The sequence below is a fragment of the Muntiacus reevesi genome, chromosome 1 (genome assembly GCF_963930625.1).
Source record: "Muntiacus reevesi chromosome 1, mMunRee1.1, whole genome shotgun sequence".
Taxonomy (NCBI): Eukaryota; Metazoa; Chordata; class Mammalia; order Artiodactyla; family Cervidae; genus Muntiacus; species Muntiacus reevesi.
In genome coordinates this window covers 222,458,199-222,480,028 of record NC_089249.1, presented here as the reverse complement: position 1 = coordinate 222,480,028, position 21,830 = coordinate 222,458,199, and the positions used below count along the sequence as shown (strand labels likewise).

The 21,830-nt window shown below is 48.6% G+C and overlaps 1 protein-coding gene and 1 pseudogene across 1 annotated transcript; both read right to left on the bottom strand.

Moving 5' to 3' along the window:
- Positions 1-7,135: 7,135 nt before the first annotated feature.
- Positions 7,136-7,951, bottom strand: LOC136167784 (RNA transcription, translation and transport factor protein pseudogene; annotated as a pseudogene).
- Positions 7,952-9,469: 1,518 nt separating this feature from the next.
- Positions 9,470-18,207, bottom strand: LOC136158165 (uncharacterized). The gene is made up of 5 exons (XM_065919934.1): positions 18,189-18,207; positions 17,543-17,617; positions 13,567-13,643; positions 12,220-12,612; positions 9,470-9,934 (listed from the first exon to the last, which is right to left on the bottom strand). The coding sequence occupies exons 1-5, from the start codon at positions 18,205-18,207 to the stop codon at positions 9,704-9,706; spliced, it is 795 nt and encodes a 264-aa protein (XP_065776006.1). The 3' UTR covers positions 9,470-9,703.
- Positions 18,208-21,830: the final 3,623 nt, after the last annotated feature.

Here is a 21,830-nt window from a genome sequence, read left to right as displayed (position 1 = left end):
TTTTTCCTCTCTGCTTCATTTATTTCCACCATTTTATCTTCTACCTCACTTATCCTATCTTCTGTCTCCGTTATTCTACTCTTGGTTCCCTCCAGAGTGTTTTTGATCTCATTCATTGCATTATTCATTTTTAATTGACTCTTTTTTATTTCTTCTAGGTCTTTATTAAACATTTCTTGCATCTTTTCAATCTTTGTCTCCAGGCTATTTATCTGTACCTCCATTTTGCTTTCAAGATTTTGGATCATTTTTATTATCATTATTCTAAATTCTTTTTCAGGTAGATTCCCTATCTCCTCCTCTTTTGTTTGACTTGATGGGCATTTTTCATGTTCCTTTACCTGTTGGGTATTTCTCTGCCTTTTCATCTTGTTTAGATTGCTGTGTCTGGAGTGGGCTTTCTGTATTCTGGAGGCCTGTGGTTCCTTTTTATTGTGGAGGTTTTACCCAGTGGGTGGGGTTAGACGATTGGCTTGTCAAGGTTTCCTGGTTAGCGAAGCTTGCGTCAGTGTTCTGGTTTGCGGATCTTGATTTCTTCTCTTTGGATAGCAATGGAGTGCCCAGTAATGAGTTTTGAGATGGGTCTATGTGTTAGGTGTGACCTTGGGCAGTCTGTATGTTGATGTTCAGGGCAATGTTCCTGCGTTGCTGGAGAATTTGCGTGGTATGTCGTGCTCTAAAACTTATTGGCTCTTGGGTGGTGGTTGGTTTCGGTGCAGGTATGGAGGCTTTTGTACGGTCACTTATTACTTAAAGATCCATGTAGTCAGGAGTTTTCTGGTGTTCTCAGGTTTGGGGCTTAAGTCTCCTGCCTCTGGATTTCAGTTTTATTCTTCCTGTAGTCTCAGGACTTCTCCAACTATACAGCACTGATAATAAAACTTCTAGGTTAATGGTGGAAAGTTTCTCCCCCGTTAGGGACACCCAGAGAGGTTCACTGAGTTACATGAAGAAAAGGAGAGGGAGGAGGGAGATAGAGATGGGCAGGAGGAGAAAAAGGGGGACTCAAGAGGAGAGAGACAGATCTACGAAGTTGTCTGATCTCAGAGTGTTCTCCGTAGCCCAGACACCCATAAAGATTCACAGAATTGGATTGGGAAGAGAAGGGGAAAGGAGGAAATAGAGGTGTTCTGAGGTAGAAAACAGAGTCAAGATTGGGAGATAATAATCAACACACTCCTGAATAAAAATGGGAACTGAATATTGGATTCTTAAATGTTCACAATTTATATCATATACTGAAAAACAAAAATTAAAAGTCTAGAGTAGAGGTTAGACTCTTAAAAATACTATATTAAGAACAAAAACCAAAACACACAAAAGAAATTTTAGAAATATATATGAAGTTTGGTTTAAAAATAGGGCTTCTCTTCTTTTTTTTTTTTTTTCTCTTTCTTCTGTAAGGTTATAGTGTATTGAAAATGAAAATTAAGGCGTAGTAAAAGGAGTGCTAGAGGACTTTAAAAGAAATAAGAGAAAAAGAAAAAGAGAAAATAGAAGAGAAGAAGAAAAAAGAAAAGAAAAAGAAGAAAAAGAAAAAAAAGAAAAAAGAGGAAAAAAAATTGTTTTGCCTAATTAAAAAAATCGTAAAAATCTATGAAAATGAAAGTTAAGGAGTAATGGGGGAGTAATAGGGAATTTTTAAAGGAAAATAAAAGAGAACCAAGAAAAAAGAAAAAAAAAATTTTTTTTTTCCTTACTTAAAAAAAAAAAAAGAAAAGAAAAGAAAAAGAAAAAATATATCTAGGAATTTCTCTGGTGCTGTTGTGGTCAGTGTGGGTTCGACTCAGCTTCAGATAGCTCCTCGTTCCAGCTTACACTTCTCGATATCTACAGGCCCTTCCGTTGTGGTCAGTCGGTGTTTTCTTCAGGGATTTTAATCTGTTGCACCGGTCCCTTCCGAAGCGGTTCCCTTTGTTTATTTGGGTTCTGTTGCCGGTCTCTTCCGCGCCTAATTTCCGCCCTGACCCAGGGGGCGGAGGTGGATTCTTATTCAGGTAGCTAGTTCCGTCGCGCGGCGGGGAGGGGCTGTGCGAGGAGGGGCCGGCGCTCCAGGGAGAGGCTTGCGCTCTTTTCTCGGTCTGCGCCGCTCAGGCTCCGGGCTGCTCTGTATGAAGCGCGCGCCACGCTGCTCGCGGCTCCAGCCCTTGGGCGATTCACAAAAGCGCGGCACACAAAGGTGGGCCTGCGCTCCGTCCCCACGCTGCCCAAGCGGCCCAGGCAGCCAGGCGCTTGACGGGCGCTCTCTCCCCGGGTGCGGCGCGTCTTCTGCTCTGCGCGGTCCCAGTCTCAGTCCCCGCCGGCGCCAGTCGGGCGCGCGCGCCCTCTGCCCTCCGCGTCCCCAGCCGCAGTTCCCGCCCGCTCCCTCCGTCTCGCCACGACCCTCCCGGCGGACTTCGGCCGCCCAGAATCTCGGTTCCTTTGTTCTGCGAACGGCCGGCAGTGTGTTTGGGCCGGTTAATTTTCTCTCTCTCTTTTGCTGACCCACAGTTCAAGCTGGGAACTCACAAAAGCTCCCTCCGATTGTCCTCAGGGCACTCAGGCCCGGGTCCAGCCCCAAGTAATGCTGCCCGCTCCTCTCCGTTCCGCCCCCACTTGCTGGTGGCGGATGCGGGCGTCTGGGGTACTTTTCTGCTGGGAGTTGCTTTTAGGCTCGTAATCTGTGGGTTTTATTTATTGTATCCCTCCCAGTCAGATTCAAACTCTGAGATTCCAACACTTCCCCCAGGCCCGCCAGTGCGAGGGTTTCCCAGTGTCTGGGAACGTCCTCTATTAAGTCCCTTCCCGGGAGGGATCTCCGTCCCTAGCTCTTTTGTCTCGCTTTTTATCTTTTATATTTTGTCCTACCTTCTTTCGAAGACAATGGGCTGCTTTTCTGGGCGCCTGATGACCTCAGCTAGCGATCAGAAGTTGTTTTGTGAAGTTTGCTCTGCGTTCAGTTATTCTTTTGATGAATTTCTAGGAGAGAAAGTGGTCTCTCCGTCCTACTCCTCCGCCATCTTGGCTCCTCCCCAGTCACTGTTTTTAGAGTGTTTGGCCATGGCCATTCTGACTGGTGTGATGTGATACCTCGCTGTAGTTTAGCTTTGTATTTCTCTGATAAATAGTGATGTTGACATCTTTTCTTGTGATTATTTTAAAAGGTATGAGTTAAACTTCTTGAAATTGGCTTCATTATTGCCTGCCTTGTTTTGAGTTCTTTTCCGAAGACCACCCCTAAGGCATTTCTTCATGCCTTAGGAGGGCAGGTGTTTTTTACTTTGTGAAATGAAAATATCTCCTGCCATATTAATAAACAAGAAATGTCACAACAATCAGTGATTTCTGGCCTCCAAATGTGAATGAGGGCTCCTCAAACTGCAATTCAGCGGATGCCTCCACCCACCCCCCGCCATGATGACTGCTGAGGAACTGGGGGAATGCAAGAAGCAAGATGAACAAGGAAACAGGATTGGCCCCAGGTAGCTGAGGTGCATAAGAAATAAGTGAAGGCAGTGAGCCCAGAGACTTGCATCTTCCCATACATAGAAAGCTAAATTCCTTAATGTGATATCTGATCTTTGCTGTTCAGACTGCCTGCTCCCTTTGTTGAAAATTTGTATACAGCCTGACTCCCGCTCCTGCCTTCTTGGAGCAGTCTTCTCAGATCTACTGAGATGCTGTCTTCCAGGCTTGGAGTTGTAAACATTCCCACCAAGTAAAATAGCTTTCTACTTTCAGGTTGTGACTATATTTTTTAGTTGACAATTTACAGAGCTTGAATCCTTGTGAATGTTAAATGCCCAGCAGGCCTGCTCTTCATGGTGCTGTTACATGTTGCTGGCCACTTCTTCATGTGGCACTCTTTTTTTTTAAACTGTAATTTCCTTGTTTTCTATTGAAATATAATTGATTTCTAATGCTGTGTTTGTTACAGATGTAACAGGAACTCAATTCAGCTATATTAATACATAGACGTTTATCTGTTTTTTTGTTTCTTTTTCACATATAAATGTGTTCAATAAACTTCAGTATGCTATTCAGTAAGTACTTTTTGATCATCTATTTAAGGGATTGTTAATTCCAGTCCCTTAAATTATCCCACCTACATCTGGAGGGCAACAGGCAGCCCAGGATCATTGTGTAGGCACATTGCCCGCCACATGCTCCCAGCTCCCTCAGCCCCAGGACACTCCAGCTTTCGGACCCAAGCTAATCAGGCTCCAGGGATGTTACACCAGCCCAGGTCACTATGTCCTGAGGGAAACTGAGTCAGCATTTATTTTTTGCTGCTTTTATCTCATTGTTTGAACTGGAGTGTGTAGGTGAATTACAGTCTTGTGGGTGGTTTTTTTTTTTTCCTTCTACCACAACTAGTTTCACTTCTACTAATACGTATTGAGTTTTTTCCATATAGGTTATTACAGAGTGTGGAGTAAGTGTCCTTGTGTTATACAGTGGGTCCTGGTCATTTATTTTATAAATAGTAATGTGCATATATTAGTCTGAAGCAACTCATTTCTCCATGCCGCACATCTTTGTATCTTGATGATTAGAAGTTTCTTTCCTAAGTCTGTGAGGCTCTGTCTCCGGGCAAGAAGTTCAATGGTATTCATTTTTAGATGACACGTAGTGGTGATATCATATGATACTGATATTTGTTTCTTCCTGTGTCCTTTACTTCACTCGGAATGATCATCTCTACTTTCTCTCCTGTGGCCGGCCTTGGCATTATTTCCTACTTTATGTTGAGAAATATTGCATTGTGTACATGTACCCCATCATCTGTATCAATTCAACTGTGCTACTACAATTAGCTTGATTCCCAGTCTGGTCTATTGTACCTTACGGGGTCAAAATCACAGAGTTACCCATCTTTTTTTTTTTTTAATATTTTGGCTATATTCTCGACCCCACCCCAGTCCAAACATGAGACACAGCCTGCTTAGGCTCCAGGGATGGGATAGCAACCCAAATTAGGGAGGTTTCAGGGAATAAACTAGGCATTGATTTTTTTCTTTTTGTTTTACTTAATCTCATGCTGAAGCTATGTCAGAGTACAGTCGACTTGCAGTTTTGTGCTTGCCGTTAGTGTACAACCACCTGATTCAGTTATGACATATACATACAGTGTATCTGTTCCTTTTTGGATTCTTTTGCCATAGAAGTTATGGCAGAAGCTCAAGCAAAGTTCTACTTGCTGAACATCAGGTCCTTCTTGAGCATCTATGACAGCTACAGATTTCTGGTTATATAAGGAAGGAAGGAAAGAGATCATCCTTTTGGATTATCTATTACGTGTACAGATTTCTGTGTATATTTAAGTCCCTGTATGTAAGTGAGAGTTGGACTGTGAAGAATGCTGAGCGCTGAGGAATTGATGCTTTTGAACTGTGGTGTTGGAGAAGACTCTTGAGAGCCCCTTGGACTGCAAGGAGATCCAACCAGTCCATCCTAAAGGAGATCAGTCCTGGGTGTTCATTGGAAGGACTGATGCTGAAGCTAAAACTCCAGTACTTTGGCCACCTCATGCGAAGAGTTGACTTATTGGAGAAAACCCTGTGCTGGGAGGGATTGGGGGCAGGAGGAGCAGGGGACAACAGAGGATGAGATGGCTGATGGCATCACTGACTCGATGGACATGAGTTTGGGTAAACTCTGGGAGTTGGTGATGGACAGGGAGGCCTGGCGTGCTGTGATTCATGGGGTCACAAAGAGTCGGACATGACTGAGTGACTGAACTGAACTGAACTGAACCTCCAAATTCATCCCTGCCCTTTTTTTTTCTTTTACTGGAACCCTCTGTGTTTGAATCCTGAGTCTCTTTTTGGGTTGAAACTTAGTTCCTTTGTATCTCTTTTAAAATTTTTCCCACAAGGGACATCAAAGACTATTGTCTTCCTCAGTCTGACTGATTTTACTTAGTGTATGAGTCTTCAAGGTCCATCTTCTTAGCGACCAGTGTCATAATTTCATAATTTTAATGGTGCTTTTTCATGGCTGAGTAATGGTCCATTGTCTATAGGTACCACACCTTCTTTAACCTTTAATCTATCAGTGGACACTTTGCAGGTTCTGTTTTAGCTGTCACAAGTAAAGCTGCAGTGAATGTTGGGGTGCACATGTTTTATTGAATGATGACTTTCTCAGGATATTCGCCCAGGTGTGGGAATATCTGATCCTAGGATTGACTCTCTTGAGAGATTTTTTTTTTTTTTTTTTGACATTTGGAGGCTGTGCTTTCTAGTGACTATTGTCAATGTTCATTTCCACTGAACATGTAGTGAGGTTACCTCACCTGCCGACTCTCTCCTGCTTTTATTGTTTGTAGACTTGTGAGTATGGCCAGTCTGACTGGTGGGATTTGATTTCCCATTGTTGTTTTGATTGGTATTCCTGCAGCAATTAGGGATGCTGTGCATCTACTCCTGTGGTGGAGGTTTGCTTTTGTTTTTTCTTGTTTCCTTGTGAGGAAAATTTACTGTGGCAATTCTTTCTTTCTTTTTTTTTTTTTTTTTTTTTTTTTGCAATTGACTTCTTGAGACTCTGCTGTGTTTGAAATTTATTTCTGCAACCCCCGCTCTGGGAGATTTCCTGTGGGCAGCTGTCATTAACAGTAACCCCAGGGCTTGTGAATTAGAGGTGCAGGTCAGCCTCTTTGGTCAAGTTGTAATTATAGGAAATGTTTACAGGTGACTGCACTTTTTAAAGCACATCTCTGGTTCCTGGGAAAGTCAGCATCCTGGGCTGTGGATTAGAGCGAATTGTACCTGAGCAAACACCTAAGGGCAGTGTTTCACTACTTTCCCCCATAAAGCATCACACACACACACACATATACACCAGACTAATTACTACTGGGTCCACAGCACCCTGCTGAGTGTGCTTCCATTCCTAGGAGGCTGCACTTCAGAAAGGAGGCTTGAGTTGGAAGGCATTTGCACCAGGGCATTTGCAGGGTTCATAATATTTGCTCCCTAGTCCCTGGAGGCCTGGATCCTGCTGGGGAGTCTGGTCCAAGTCAGAACATAGCAGACAGTAGATGTTTATTTATTTATTTATTTATTTTCACCTTCCCAACTTTATTAAAGAAAAAGCAATGATGGTAAATCTCTAGAACATAGTCAATTTTCTAGGATTCTTCCCTCGAAAACATGACATTTCCAAACACATGCCAAAGCTTACATGGGTCCCAATTGTACTATGTAGGTGAGAAGCTGAAATCCTAAAATGTTCATCTTCCAACTTTTCCCAGTCTGTGGTCTGTCTTTGGGTCAGCAATAATTGCCTGAACAGCTACTGTGGCTTCATTAATTTTTGTCTGTAGCTCTCTGAGCGCTTCTATATGCAGTAATTGCAGAATTTGAGCAGCCTCATTAAGAACTGCATCCCCCGTGTCAAAACCAAGAATATGCCTGTCTAAGGCAACCGGCAAGCCCTCTTTCGTTTGATTTGCTTTAGCAACTGCATCTTGTGTCAGGCGCTGCTGGACCAAAATGCAAATTGCCTTAAGCATTACCAGGTAATCATCATGACGCTGAACCTAAAGAAGGTTAGCCAAAGCCATTACACCAGCCTTAAAATCAGGATTATTTACATCCAAATTGATCAATGGCTTTGCATTTTTAGCTGCATTGTCAGCGTTTTTTGTATTATCAGGTACCAAGTCCTTGTTGTATTTTTCAGCATTATCTCCATACTCAAGTCTAACAGCTAAGCCAAGAAGCCAGTTGATTGCTTCCTGTCGATCTTGAATCTTGAAAGGACAGTTAACATCTCTGAGATACTTTTCAAAGAACTTGGGCCAGTCACTGCTGTGGATGTTTCTTAAATTACCTCTGTCTTCGATTTTATAGTGTCTGATTTTCTGGTCCTCAAGCCAAACAATGAAGTTTCTAAATTCTGTTTCATCTTAGCAGTTGAAGCCAGCAGGGTTGTGGTAGTCAAGTGCTGTCAACTTGCGTCAGAACATGGTCCTGGCTGCTCGCTCTGGTCCCCCAGGATGCGGCCAGGAGAGGCGAGGCTAGCAGACAGTAGATGTTTAAAAAGGGTTCAGTGACGGGCACCCTACCAGGCTGTGTCCAACCAACCCTAGTCCAGCAGTGGGAAAAGTCTGCTTGGGCTCCAGGGATGGGGTAGCAGCCCCAGTCAGGGAGGTCAGGGGGAATAAAGAAGGCACTGCTTCTCTTTCTTTCTCTTTAATATCATGCTGATGTTATATTGTAGTGTAGTTGATTTGCGGTGTTCTGATTGTTGTCATATATAGCCGCCTGATTCAGGTATAACGTATCTATGAGATATGTCTATTCTTTTTTGGATTTTTTGCCATAGAAGGTCAAACAGAGTGGTGAGCATCAGGTACTGGTGGATTATGTATCTCATATACAGTTTTCTGTGTATACAAAAAGGAAAGTAGGAGATAAGTTCTGTGGATTCTCTCCTAGAAATACAGATTTCTGTGTATAAGTTAGAGGTAGGGAGGAACCAAGATGGCGGAGGAGTAGGACCGGGAGACCACTTTCTCTCCTAGAAATTCATCAAAAGAATAAGTGAACCCAGAGCAAACTTCACAAAACAACTTCTGATCACTAGCTGAGGCCATCAGGCGCCCAGAAAAGCAGCCCATTGTCTTCGAAAGGAGGTAGGACAAAATATAAAAGATAAAAAGTGAGACAAAAGAGCTAAGGACGGAGATTCGTCCCGGAAAGGGAGTCTTAATAGAGGACGTTTCCAGACACCAGGAAACCCTCGCACTGGCGGGACTGGGAGAAGTGTTTGAATCTCGGAGGGCAACCTGACTGGGAGGGAAACAATAAATAAAACCCACAGATTATGAGCCTAAAAGCAACTCCCAGCAGAAAAGTACCCCAGACACCCGCATCCACCACCAGCAAGTGGGGGCGGCCCGGAGAGGAGCGGGCAGCATTGCTTGGGGTAGGGTCCGGGCCTGAGTGCCCTGAGGACAATCGGAGGGAGCTTTTGTGAGTTGCCAACTTGAATTGTGGGAGAGCAAAAGAGAGAGAGAAAATTAACCGGCCCGAACACACTGCCGGCCGATTGCAGAACAAAGGGACCGAGAAAGTCCAGAGAAGAGCTCGCAGGCTGCGAACCGGCCCAGCCCCGCCGGAGGCTGGAGGTAGGGGGGAGGGGAAGGGGGGCAGGCCCGGCCCCAAGGACCGCATCCCCTGCCACACTGCAAACAGGCCTCCAGTTTCTAATCAAAGACCTCCTGAGATTCTGGATGGTCGACATCCGCATCCGCCGGGAAGGTCGCGGCGAGACACAGAGCACAGGCACCCCACCGGCGTGGGCGGGGACTGGGGCTGGGGACGCTGAGGGCAGAAGGCGCACGCACCCGACTGGCGCCGGCGGAAACTGAGACAGGTGTTAGAAAACGCCGCGGGAAGAAAGAGCCACCTCTAAGGACCAGTGGTGAAGGCCTTTATTGGGCGGTCGCTCTCGGGCAGAACTCCCAGGGAGGGGCGGGTGAGTGAGGAGACAAAGGGAGTCTGCGAGGAAGGAGAGGTGGGGAGAGGTTTTATATCAAGGCCAGGCGTCCAGGTCAGGTCCTTCTATATAAGGAAGAAAGCGCGGGCTACAGCGGCGGTGGGTGTCCAAGGGCTCTGTGTCCGTTCCTGGTAGTACCAGGCTGCAGGGGGGGGTCGGTCCCCGGAAGTTTAGCCAGCCTCCGGAACCTGTCTGCGGCACTTTTTCAGGGCAGGACTCAACACACCCGACCTTTCATCCCGGCCTTTTTGCTATAGGACAAGGGGCGCCGGTTCTCTCTGGCTTCTTCCTGCTGAACGGGGGCGGCGAGGGGTAGGGTGTGGCCGGGATGGCAGGGAGCGTCTGCCGCTAATTTTGTCACGGAATGTTTGTTGGAAGCCCTTGGTACTGCTGTCGCAACACCATCAGCTGGACCGTGTTGAGCCGTTGTTTGATAAAGGCCAAGAGCCTATTTAAGAGACAGGGCCCGAAAGTTAAGAGCAACAAGAGGATTATAAGTGGTCCCATTAAGGTCGAGAGCAGGGTGGACAGCCAGGGGGAGTTTTGGAACCATGATCCGAACCAACCTTGCTGGGCTTCCCGTTCCCTCTTTCTGCGCTCTAGTCCTTCTCTTATCTTGGCCATGGATTCTCTTACTACCCCTGTTTGGTCTGCGTAAAAGCAACACTCTTCCTTGAGGGCTGCACAGAGGCCCCCTTGTTGTAAAAAGATCAGGTCTAGGCCTCGTCTGTTTTGTAACACCACTTCTGACAAAGAGGTTAGGGATTTTTCTAAGGCCATCATAGACTTTTCTATTCGTGCAATGTCTTCATCAATGGCGACTCTCAGGGTGATCAGGCCCTGATGTTTCGTGGTGAGGGAAGCAATGCCCGTACCCGTTCCGGCTGCCCCCAGGGCGAACAGCGTTGCTAGGGTAATAGCCGTAACGGGCTCCCTCTTATGCCTAGGAGCTGGGGTGTCTCGGTCCCAAAAGTTGTAGAGGACCTCTTCTGGGTGGTATGTAATTTTGGGTACTACCACTACCATGACACAGAATTTCCTGCTCTGGTCAAAGACAGCCAAATGGAGACAGGGCGTCAGCCCAGTCTGTGAGCATACCCACCACCCCCCGATTTCGGGTATGACGTATGTCTTATTGATGAAACTGGTGTCATTGTCAGTCTGGGCGCATAGGGTTTGTTTATCCGTAGGAATCGTGCCCAAGCAGGTCCCTGAACCCCATACTTTTTTTATGGTAAGGCCCACCTTGCGATCTCTCCAAGAACACTGCGGTGGGTTGGAGAGAGAGGATAAGTTGTAGGTGGCATTTAAGCCCACAGCCTCGTAGTAAGGTGGGTGTGAGGTGTAACAAAGCCAGCAGGATTGGGTTGCATTAGGATTGGAGTGGTTGAGGGCCCCGTAGGTTTCTTTGATCAAGTCCCACAGGGGTTTTTGGGTTTCCAGTGGGTCTGTCCGGGTTAGCTGAAGAGAGGGGGTAGGGGCAGGTGAGGTCACAACCTTCGTGGCATCTGTCCCTTGTGGTGAGGGGCTGGGGGGTGAAATAACTTGGTTGGGCCCCACAGCAGGGGTCTGGGCGGGTTGCAGGACTTTCTGGACATATAACGTTGCGCTATTGCTTCCCGTGCCATAGGTATCATATATCACTACCCCCCAGGACAGCCCGGAAATCCATCTATTTTCAGTCCGTCCCTGCTGTGTAAATGATAATCGGACCTGGTCGTTACATTGCCCTTGGTTGGAGGGTTGCCCCTGCCAACCTGATTTCGGGAGAGGGCCCGTGAAGGACATATTGATCAGATCTGGCTTGGTCACCGACCACTTCCAGTACCCATCGTTGGAAGTGACCCAGCCCCAGGATTTACAGTAGCGGCTCACCATTCCCCCACAGGTCTTTATGTTTCCCCGCTGGTGTCCCGGGCAGGCATAAAACCCGAGGGACCTGACCCTACACTTGGAGTATCCTGATTGTTCAATTAACTTTGTAAGGTTAAAGTATAGGTCCGGCCACCACTTATCTTTTGGTTGGGTGGCTGTGGTCTGGTTTAGCTCTTCGTAGGTCTCTCCATTTTTTAAGATCCAGGTGACTTGAAAAGGCTGGTGGGGGTTTTGGTTGGTGTGCCCCCCTTTTTGCAGGACCCCCAATACCCCCAGAGTAACCCAGAGCAGAGAGCCCCGCATTGTTTTGAGGTAGGGGTGAAGGGGTATGGCGGACAACCAGCCTTGTGAGTCTCGTATGGATGGAGTTGGTAACCAGGTCAGGGTGTCCCAAGGGAATAGCACCCCAGGAGTAGGAAGCAGATGGCTAGATATGTGAGGGCCAGGGACAGTCGAAGAGTGGAGGACCAATTGCGGGGGGCCGCGGCCGCTAATCCAATGGCAAAAATTATGGCCAGAGTTGTGACTGTTAGCAGCCACAGCGGGTGATGCCAGGTCAGCATCGGATATCGGGAGGTGGTCTCTCAATTATTTTGGGATCGACGACAGAGGGGTTCGGGTGATAGTCAGTTTGGTCGGCCCCGTGAGGGTGGAGCGGTAGGAGTAATTGGGAGGAGGGGCCTGGGCTGCGGCCACCCCTGTCTCCGGGAGACCCGGGGGAGCTCGTTTGAGCCGGGTTAGGTGATACCAGGGTTCGTGTCCCAGAAGTTTGGCTGCCGTGGGGGTGGTGAGGATTACAGTATGGGGCCCCGTCCAGCGAGGTTGTAGCGGGCGGGGATTTAAGGCTTTTAGCAGTACCTGATCTCCCGGGGCCAGAGGCTGAGCCGACCCTTCGTCGTCCGTCGGTTGTGGCAGGACCCGGTCTGCGTGTTCTCTCAGCAAGGATCGTAAGAGGGAGAAGAGGGGGAGGTATCCCGCGAGTGGGGGAGCCTCTCCCTCTGGGAGGTGAGTCAGGAGGTAGGGCCTGCCGTAGAGCAGTTCAAAAGGGGTCAAACCTGTTTTGGAGTGTGGTGTGGTGCGAATGCGAGTGAGCGCCAGAGGGAGGAGGTCGACCCAAGACAGCCGCAGTTCTGAGGCGAGCTTGGTCAGGTGCGTCTTGATGATGCCGTTCACCCGCTCTACCTTGCCTGACGATTGGGGCCGATAGGGAATGTGGAGATGCCAGTCGATGCCCAGGGCCGTAGCCACCTGCTGGGAGATTTGTGAGATGAATGCAGGCCCATTGTCAGACTGGAGAGAGTTTGGCAACCCAAATCTGGGAATGAGATGGGTCGTCAAGACCTCTGCCACCGCCGCTGCCATCTCTCGGGCCGTGGGGAAGGCCTCGACCCATCCTGAAAAGGTGTCTACTAAGACCAGCAGATAGCGGTAGGTTCGATGTCTGGGCATGTGGGTGAAGTCTATCTGCCAATCCTGCCCGGGCATATGTCCCCTTAGCTGGTGAGTCTCTTGTGGGGGTCGGAGTCCTCCTTGAGGAGAAGTGGAAGCACATGTTAGGCAGGAGCGGTGGACAGCATATATGGTCTGTCTGAGATGTAGGGGAGAAAAGACAGGGCTGAGAAAGGAAAAGAGAGCCCTTGGTCCGATGTGGAGGGTATTGTGGATTTGGGATATTATGGCCTTAGCCTGGCGCTCGGGAAGCACCAGTTTATTATGGAGTAATATCCATCCCGACGGGTGTCTCTGAGACCCTTCCTGTGCCAGCAAGGCTCTGGCTTCTTTGCTGGAATAATCTGGGTTGAGGGTGGATCTCAAAGCCAGCAAGGGCTCGGGGGCTTGTTGTAAGGTGATTTGTCGAGCCACTTGGTCTGCCATATTATTACCCAGAGCGACAGCATCTTGAGTATTTCGGTGTCCCTTGCAGTGTATGATAGCGACCTCTTTGGGCAGGGATAAGGCATCTAACAGTCGAGTAATGTGGGGGGCATTACAGATGGGGGATCCTTTAGTGGTCAGGAAGCCCCGCTCTTTCCAGATTGCCGCGTGAGAATGGGCAATCAAGAAGGCATATTTGGAGTCTGTGTAAATATTGGCCCTTTTTCCTTTTGCTAAATGTAAGGCTCTAGTTAGGGCTGTTAGTTTAGCCTTCTGAGAGGTCGTCCTGGCTGGCAGGGGCTGAGCCTCCAGGACTTCTCGGGTGGTTACCACAGCATAAGCCGCCCTTCGGTTCCCGTCGGGATCTCTCTTTGAGCTCCCATCGACGAACAAAGTTAGCTCTGGATCTGGTAGAGGTTCGGAAAACAGGTTGTGAGGTGGTTGCATAAGGGACTCAAGGACCTCTGGGCATGAGTGGGCTGGGGGGTTTGAGGAAAGGGGGAGGGAGGGCAATGAGGAAAGCGGGTTTAATTGTGGAGAGCGACCCACGGAAACTTGCGGATTGTCCAAAAATACCAGGTGAAACTGCTGGAGCCTGGATTCGCTGAGGTCAGATAGAAATCTAGAGGCTAGAAGATCACCAAGGCGATGAGGTGAGAAGATGGTCAGGGGCTGACCATGAATCAGCTTTTTAGCATCAGCGTACAATGTTGTCACTGCTGCTAGTGCCCGCAGGCAGGGGAACCATCCCCTGGCTGTGGGGTCAAGTTGTTTGGATATGTAAGCAATAGGCAGCAGTTCAGGGCCAATCGGCTGCACCAAGGCTCCAAAGGCTATCCCTCCCTTTTCATCAGTGTATAAATGGTGGGGATAGTTGGGATTGGGAAAAAAGAGAGGGGGTGCAGCCAATAGGGTTGAGCGTAAAGCGTGGAAGGCCTGAGCCACTTCGGTGGGGGAAGACAGCGGTCCCGTGGGAGTCTCTTTAGCGGCGGCATATAGGGGTTTGGCCAGAGTGGCGTAATTTGGGACCCAGTGTCGGAAGAATCCCGTCAGTCCCAAGAAGGACAATATCTGGTCTCCGTTGGCCGGAGGGCAGAGGGACCTGAGGAGGCTACACCGATCTGCTGTCAGGGCCTTAGTGGTAGGGGTGATTTGGAGGCCTAGATAGACAACAGAAGTCTGAGTCAGTTGAGCTTTGGATTGTGAGGCTCTGTAGCCCTGAGAACCGAGGAAATTAAGAAGAGTCGCAGAATGTCGTCGGGAGGTCTCTTCTGAGGGACTGCAGAGGAGCAAGTCGTCTACGTATTGGAGAAGGGTGCTAGGACGGAGCGAGCATTTGGCCAGGTCCCGGGACAGAGCCTGCCCAAAGTAATGGGGACTGTCTCTGAACCCCTGAGGGAGTACGGTCCATGTGAGTTGTGTGGTCAGCTGGGTGTCGGGGTCAGTCCAGGTGAAAGCAAAGAGGAATTGGCAGTCGGGGTGCAGTGGGATGGTAAAAAAGGCATCTTTGAGGTCAATAACGGTGAAGTGAGAGGTTTCGGGAGGTATGGAAGAAAGGAGGGTGTAGGGGTTAGGAACAAGTGGATGGGCAGGGACCACCGCCGCATTGATCAGGCGGAGATCCTGCACTAGCCGGTAGTCTCCTGAAGCCTTTCGAACAGGGAGGATGGGCGTGTTACAGGGGGAGGTCGTGGGGATCAGGAGACCCTGTCCCATGAGGCGGTCGATGATGGGCTTTAGCCCCCTGAGGTTATGGGTAGACAGAGGAAACGGGCCGGGCTGGGAAACAGGTGGGGTCCCTTAGCCGGATGAGGACTGGAGGGTGGTGCCGGGCCACCACCGGGACTCGGGTGTCCCAGACCTCAGGATTAACAGAAGAGGTTGGAGGGTCAACAAGTAGCATCAGGAAGGCCCCTGACGTGGGAGCCGATTCTGGAGTTAGGTGAAGAGTGGCCTTTAGCTTAGCGAGAATATCTCTCCCCAAGAGAGGAGTAGGGCAGGAGGGGATGACCAGAAAGGAATGGGTAAATAGGCAGGAATCTAATTGACAGGATAGTGGTTGGGTCTGGAGCGGACACGAGGGTTGGCCGTCAATGCCCATAACCGAAACCTGGGAAGGACGTAAAGTGCCCCCGAAAGAGGGAAGGACCGAATAGGTAGCCCCCGTATCAACTAGAAAGTTGATAGACTTACCCACTACCTGGAGCGTTACCCTGGGCTCGGCTTGGGTTATCGGGGTTCCCGAGTCTGGGCGGCGTCAGTCATCGTCGAAGCTCAGCAGCTCTAAGGCCGGAGGAGGGCAGGAAGTCTCCCTGGGGCGCTCTGGTCTTCGGCCCCTAGAGGTCGGGGCCCGAGAGGCCTGGGGACAGTCGCTAGCCCAGTGTCCTCACTGTTTGCACAACAGGCACGGCTTGGAAGGAGGCCGCGGATTGGGGCACATCTTGGCCCAGTGTCCTTCTTGGCTGCACTTGAAGCAGGCCCCCGGAGGGGGGTTTCGGGGCCCCGAGCCCGTCGCCGGCCGCAGGGCCGCTACCAAGGCCTGGGTTTGCTGGTTTAGGAGGCTCGCCTGAAATTCGGCCTTTTGCTTGAGCCTTGCTTTTCGACTGGCCTCAGCAGTTTCTTCACGAGCATTGTAAACCTTAAAGGCCATTTTTACCAGGTCTCGAATAGGGGTCTGAGGGCCGTCCTCAGCCTTGGCCAGCTTTTTTCGGATGTCAGGTGCGGATTGGGAGATAAAACGATTGGCCAAGGTAGCTGCCCCAATGGGGGACTCAGGGGACAGTCTAGTGTATTGAACAAGGGCCTCAGTCAGCCGATTAAGAAACATGGCTGGGTTTTCGTCGGGCCCCTGAGTCACCTCATCTAGTCTGAGGAGGTTTACAACCTTATGAGAGGACGTTTCCATCCCATCGAGAATGCATTCTATCATATAGCGTACCCGCAGCTGGCCGCCACCCCCTTCCTGGTAGTTCCAATTAGGGTCGGTGTCAGGAACTGCCTGAGCTCCCGGGGGACGCTCGGGGGAGGGGCTGGCGCAGTGACGCTGATCAGCCTGCGCCCTGGCTGCCGTCCAAATGGCCTGCCTCTCTTCGGGGGTGGTGGTAGACCCCAGGATGACATATACGTCCTGCCATGTTAAGGCGTAGGCGCGGGTCAGACTAGTAAACTGCTTAATGTACTGAGTGGGGTTGGAGGAAAAGGATCCCAGCTTGGCCTCAATCTGTGCTAAGTCTTGGAGAGAGAAGGGGACGTGAACCTGGGCCAGGCCGTTGGCTCCCGCTACTTGCCGCAGAGGGAGTAGCGGGGCTGGGGGAGGGGGAGGGGAGGCTCTTGGAGGGTTGCTATGGGAACCATCGTCTGCCACCAGATAGCCCTTGGAGCGAGTGTGGGAGCTAACCGGAGAAGCGGAGGGAGTGACGGGGGAAAGGGGAGGGTACAAGATAGGGTAAGGGGCCGGAGGGTCTGGGGCCGGCAGTGGAATCTCGCGGGCGGGAGCAGGGACAAAAGGGGCCGGAGCGGAGGGGGAGGGGGGGGGAACTGGAGAGGAAGGGGTGGGGACAGCTGGAGAGGAAGGGGTGGGGACAGCCGGAGAGGCATAGGGAGGAGGGGCCACCAGATCTTCCGGGGGAACGGAGAAAGCAGAGGACTCAGAGGCGGGGGTAGTTGGGTTGGCCCGGGACGGTGGAGTCGGGGGGGCCATGGTGAGTAGGATCTGGCTAGGAGCGCAGGTGGTGCACAGGGTGGGGCGAGAGCGCAACGTCCAAAAGGCCTGGACATAGGGGACCTCAGACCATTTTCCCGTTCTCCGGCAGTAATTATCTAAATCACGGAGGACGTTAAAGTCTAATGTCCCTGCGGCTGGCCATTGTGAGCCATTATCTAGGGAATATTGAGGCCAGGCCTGTGAACACAGAAAGGTGAGCTGCTTGGGGCGGATATATCCTTTTAGTCTTAGGGTCCGCAGGTTAGCCAGCAGGCACTCTAAGGGGGTGGAGTATTGGGGATCGGGTTTGAAGGCTGTCGATCCCATGGCGACCACAGGGCGTGGAGGCAACCCCCGCCGTCCGAACGTCTTCGGACGAGTCAAGGGGAGCCGGAGGTCCGTGTAGTCGTGGAGAACGTCTTCTTCACGACTGCAGGGGCCCGGGAAGGCCGAAGCCGGAGGCCGGAGCCGGAGGTCTACTCAGCCGCTGGGGACGTCTCCCCACCAGCTGGTGACCGGGAGGGCCCAGTAAGTGCGCACCCGTTACGGGGCCCTAGGAGGTGGTCGCCAGGGAGGGCAGGCCCCAAAGCCGAAGGGACTTACCCCGTATCCTGCCGTCCGGGGGGTTGGTCTGTCGCCTGGGTCCGGGGCTACCGCGGCGGTGGAGCTCGAGGGGGCCTCAACGGCGAGTGCCGGAGGGCTCTCACCTCGGCCCCACGTTTGGGCGCCAGATGTTAGAAAACGCCGCGGGAAGAAAGAGCCACCTCTAAGGACCAGTGGTGAAGGCCTTTATTGGGCGGTCGCTCTCGGGCAGAACTCCCGGGGAGGGGCGGGTGAGTGAGGAGACAAAGGGAGTCTGCGAGGAAGGAGAGGTGGGGAGAGGTTTTATATCAAGGCCAGGCGTCCAGGTCAGGTCCTTCTATATAAGGAAGAAAGCGCGGGCTACAGCAGCGGTGGGTGTCCAAGGGCTCTGTGTCCGTTCCTGGTAGTACCAGGCTGCAGGGGGGGGTCGGTCCCCGGAAGTTTAGCCAGCCTCCGGAACCTGTCTGCGGCACTTTTTCAGGGCAGGACTCAACACACCCGACCTTTCAACAGGGACCACGGAAGGGAGTGGGCGCGCCGCACCCGGGGAGAGTGTGCCCGTCAAGCCCCTGGCTGCCTGGACCGCTCTGACGGGGAAGGCACAAAAAGCAGGCGCAGCTGTTTGTTCCGCTCTTTTGTGGAACACCCGAGGGCTGGAACCGCGCACAGCACGGGGTGCGCTCCATATAGAGTAGCCGGGAGCCTGAGCAGCGCAGACGGAGAAAGCAGCGCCAGCCCCTCCCAGCAGCGCGTCGGAACTAGCTACCTGAATAAGAGTCCACCTCCGCCCGCCTGTGTCAGGGCGGAAATGAGGCCCTGAAGAGACCGGCAACAGAAGTCAAATAAACAAAGGGAACCGCTTCAGAACGGACCGGTGCAACAGATTAAAATCCCTGTAGAAAACACCGATTACACCGGAAGGGGCCTGTAGATATCGAGAAGTGTAAGCTGGAGCGAGGAGCTATCTGAAACTGAGCCGAACCCACACTGACCGCAATAGCTCCAGAGAAATTCCTGGATATATTTTTACCTTTTTTTTTTTGGGAAGAAAAAAATTTTTTTTAATTTTTTCTCTTTTATTTTCCTTTAAAATTCCCTATTACTCCCCCATTACTCCTTAACTTTCATTTTCATAGATTTTTACGATTTTTTTAATTAGGGAAAAAAATTTTTTTCTTTTTTCTTTCTTTTTTTTCCTTTTTCTCTTCTATTTTCTATTTTTCTTTTTCTATTATTTCTTTTAAAGTCCTCTAGTACTCCTCTACTACTCCTTAATTTTCATTTTCAATACACTATAACCTTACCAAAAAAAAAAAAAAAAAAAAAGAGAAGAGAAGCCCAATTTTTAAACTGAACTTCATATATATTTCTGAAATTTTTTTGTGTGTGTTTTGGTTTTTGTTTTTAATATAGTATTTTTAAGAGTCTAACCTCTACTCTAGACTTTTAATTTTTGTTTTTCAGTATATGATATAAATTGTGAACATTTAAGAATCCAATATTCAGTTCCCATTTTTATTCAGGAGTGTGTTGATTATTCTCTCCTAATCTTGACTCTCTGTTTTCTACCTCAGAACACCTCTATTTCCTCCTTTCCCCTTCGCTTCCCAATCCAATTCTGTGAATCTTTGTGGGTGTCTGGGCTACAGAGAACACTTTGGGAACAGACAGCTGTGTAGATCTGTCTCTCTCCTCTTGAGTCCCCCTTTTTCTCCTCCTGCTCATCTCTGTCTCCCTCCTCCCTCTCCTCTTCTTCAGGTAACTCTGTGAACCTCTCTGGGTGTCCCTAATGGGGGAGAATCTTTTCGCCATTAACCTAGAAGTTTTATTATCAGTGCTGTATAGTTGGAGAAGTCCTGAGACTACAGGAAGAATAAAACTGAAATCCAGAGGCAGGAGACTTAAGCCCAAAACCTGAAAACACCCAAAAACTCCTGACTACATGGAACTTTAAGTAATAAGTGACCGTCCAAAAGCCTCCATACCTACACTGAAACCAACCACCACCCAAGAGCCAATAAGTTTTAGAGCAAGACATACCACACAAATTCTCCAGCAACACAGGAACATAGCCCTGAACGTCAACATACAGGCTGCCCAAGGTCACGCCTAACACATAGACCCATCTCAAAACTCATTACTGGGCACTCCATTGCTCTCCAAAGAGAAGAAATCAAGTTCCACGCACCAGAACACCGACGCAAACTTCCCTAACCAGGAAACCTTGACAAGCCAATCGTCTAACCCCACCCACTGGGTAAAACCTCCACAATAAAAAGGAACCACAGACCTCCAGAATACAGAAAGCCCACTCCAGACACAGCAATCTAAACAAGATGAAAAGGCAGAGAAATGCCCAACAGGTAAAGGAACATGAAAAATGCCCATCAAGTCAAACAAAAGAGGAGGAGATAGGGAATCTGCCTGAAAAAGAATTTAGAATAATGATAATAAAAATGGCCCAAAATCTTGAAAACAAAATGGCGTTACAGATAAATAGCCTGGAGACAAAGATTGAAAAGATGCAAGAAATGTTTAATAAAGACCTAGAAGAAATAAAAAAGAGTCAATTAAAAATGAATAATGCAATGAATGAGATCAAAAACACTCTGGAGGGAACCAAGAGTAGAATAACGGAGACAGAAGATAGGATAAGTGAGGTAGAAGATAAAATGGTGGAAATAAATGAAGCAGAGAGGAAAAAAGAAAAAAGGATCAAAAGAAATGAGGACAACCTCAGGGACCTCTGGGACAATGTGAAATGCCCCAACATTCGAATCATAGGAGTCCCAGAAGAAGACAGAAAGAAAGGCCATGAGAAAATACTCGAGGAGATAATAGCTGAAAACTTCCCTAAAATGGGGACGGAAATAGCCACCCAAGTCCAAGAAACCCAGAGAGTCCCAAACAGGATAAACCCAAGACGAAACACCCCAAGACACATATTAATCAAATTAACAAAGATCAAACACAAAGAACAAATACTAAAAGCAGCAAGGGAGAAACAACAAATAACACACAAAGGGATTCCTATAAGGATAACAGCTGATCTATCAATAGAAACCCTCCAGGCCAGAAGGGAATGGCAGGACATACTGAAAGTTATGAAAGAGAATAACCTACAACCTAGATTACTGTACCCAGCAAGGATCTCATTCAGATATGAAGGAGAATTCAAAAGCTTTACAGACAAGCAAAAGCTGAGAGAATTCAGCACCACCAAACCAGCTCTTCAACAAATGCTAAAGGATCTTCTCTAGACAGGAAATGCAGAAAGGTTGTATAAACGTGAACCCAAAACAACAAAGTAAATGACAACGGGACCACACCTATCAATAATTACCTTAAATGTAAATGGGTTGAATGCCCCAAACAAAAGACAAAGATTGGCTGAATGGATACAAAAACAAGACCCCTATATATGCTGTCTACAAGAGACCCACCTCAAAACAAGGGACACATACAGACTGAAAGTGAAGGGCTGGAAAAAAATATTTCACGCAAACGGAGACCAAAAGAAAGCAGGAGTCGCAATACTCATATCAGATAAAATAGACTTTCAAATAAAGGATGTGAAAAGAGACAAAGAAGGACACTACATAATGATCAAAGGATCAATCCAAGAAGAAGATATAACAATTATAAATATATATGCACCCAACATAGGAGAACCGCAATATGTACGGCAAACGCTAACGAGTATGAAAGAGGAAATTAATAGTAACACAATAATAGTGGGAGACTTTAATACCCCACTCACAACCATGGATAGATTAACTAAACAGAAAATTAACAAGGAAACACAAAACTTAAATGACACAATGGACAAGCTAGACCTAATTGATATCTATAGGACATTTCACCCCAAAACAACCAACTTCACCTTTTTCTCAAGTGCACACGGAACCTTCTCCAGAATAGATCACATCCTGGGCCATAAATCTGGTCTTGGAAAATTCAAAAAAATTGAAATCATTCCAGTCATCTTTTCTGACCACAGTGCAGTAAGATTAGATCTCAATTACAGGAAAAAAATTGTTAAAAATTCAAACATATGGAGGCTAAATAACACGCTTCTGAATAACCAACAAATCATAGAAGAAATCAAAAAAGAAATCAAAATATGTATAGAAATGAATGAAGATGAAAACACAACAACCCAAAACCTATGGGACACTGTAAAAGCAGTGCTAAGGGGAAGGTTCATAGCATTACAGGCTTACATCAAGAAACAAGAAAAAAGCCAAATAAATAACCTAACTCTACACCTAAAGCAATTAGAGAAGGAAGAAATGAAGAACCCCAGGGT

What these genes read in the sequence shown, in the direction of transcription:
- LOC136158165 (XM_065919934.1), bottom strand. An exon ending in GAAGGGCGGCTTATGCTGTG is followed by an intron (nt 12,613 to 13,566) that starts GTAACCACCCGA and finishes CAAATCTCCCAG; the next exon opens with CAGGTGGCTACGGCCCTGGG. An exon ending in CTCTGGCCCCGGGAGATCAG is followed by an intron (nt 9,935 to 12,219) that starts GTACTGCTAAAA and finishes TCTCTTAAATAG; the next exon opens with GCTCTTGGCCTTTATCAAAC.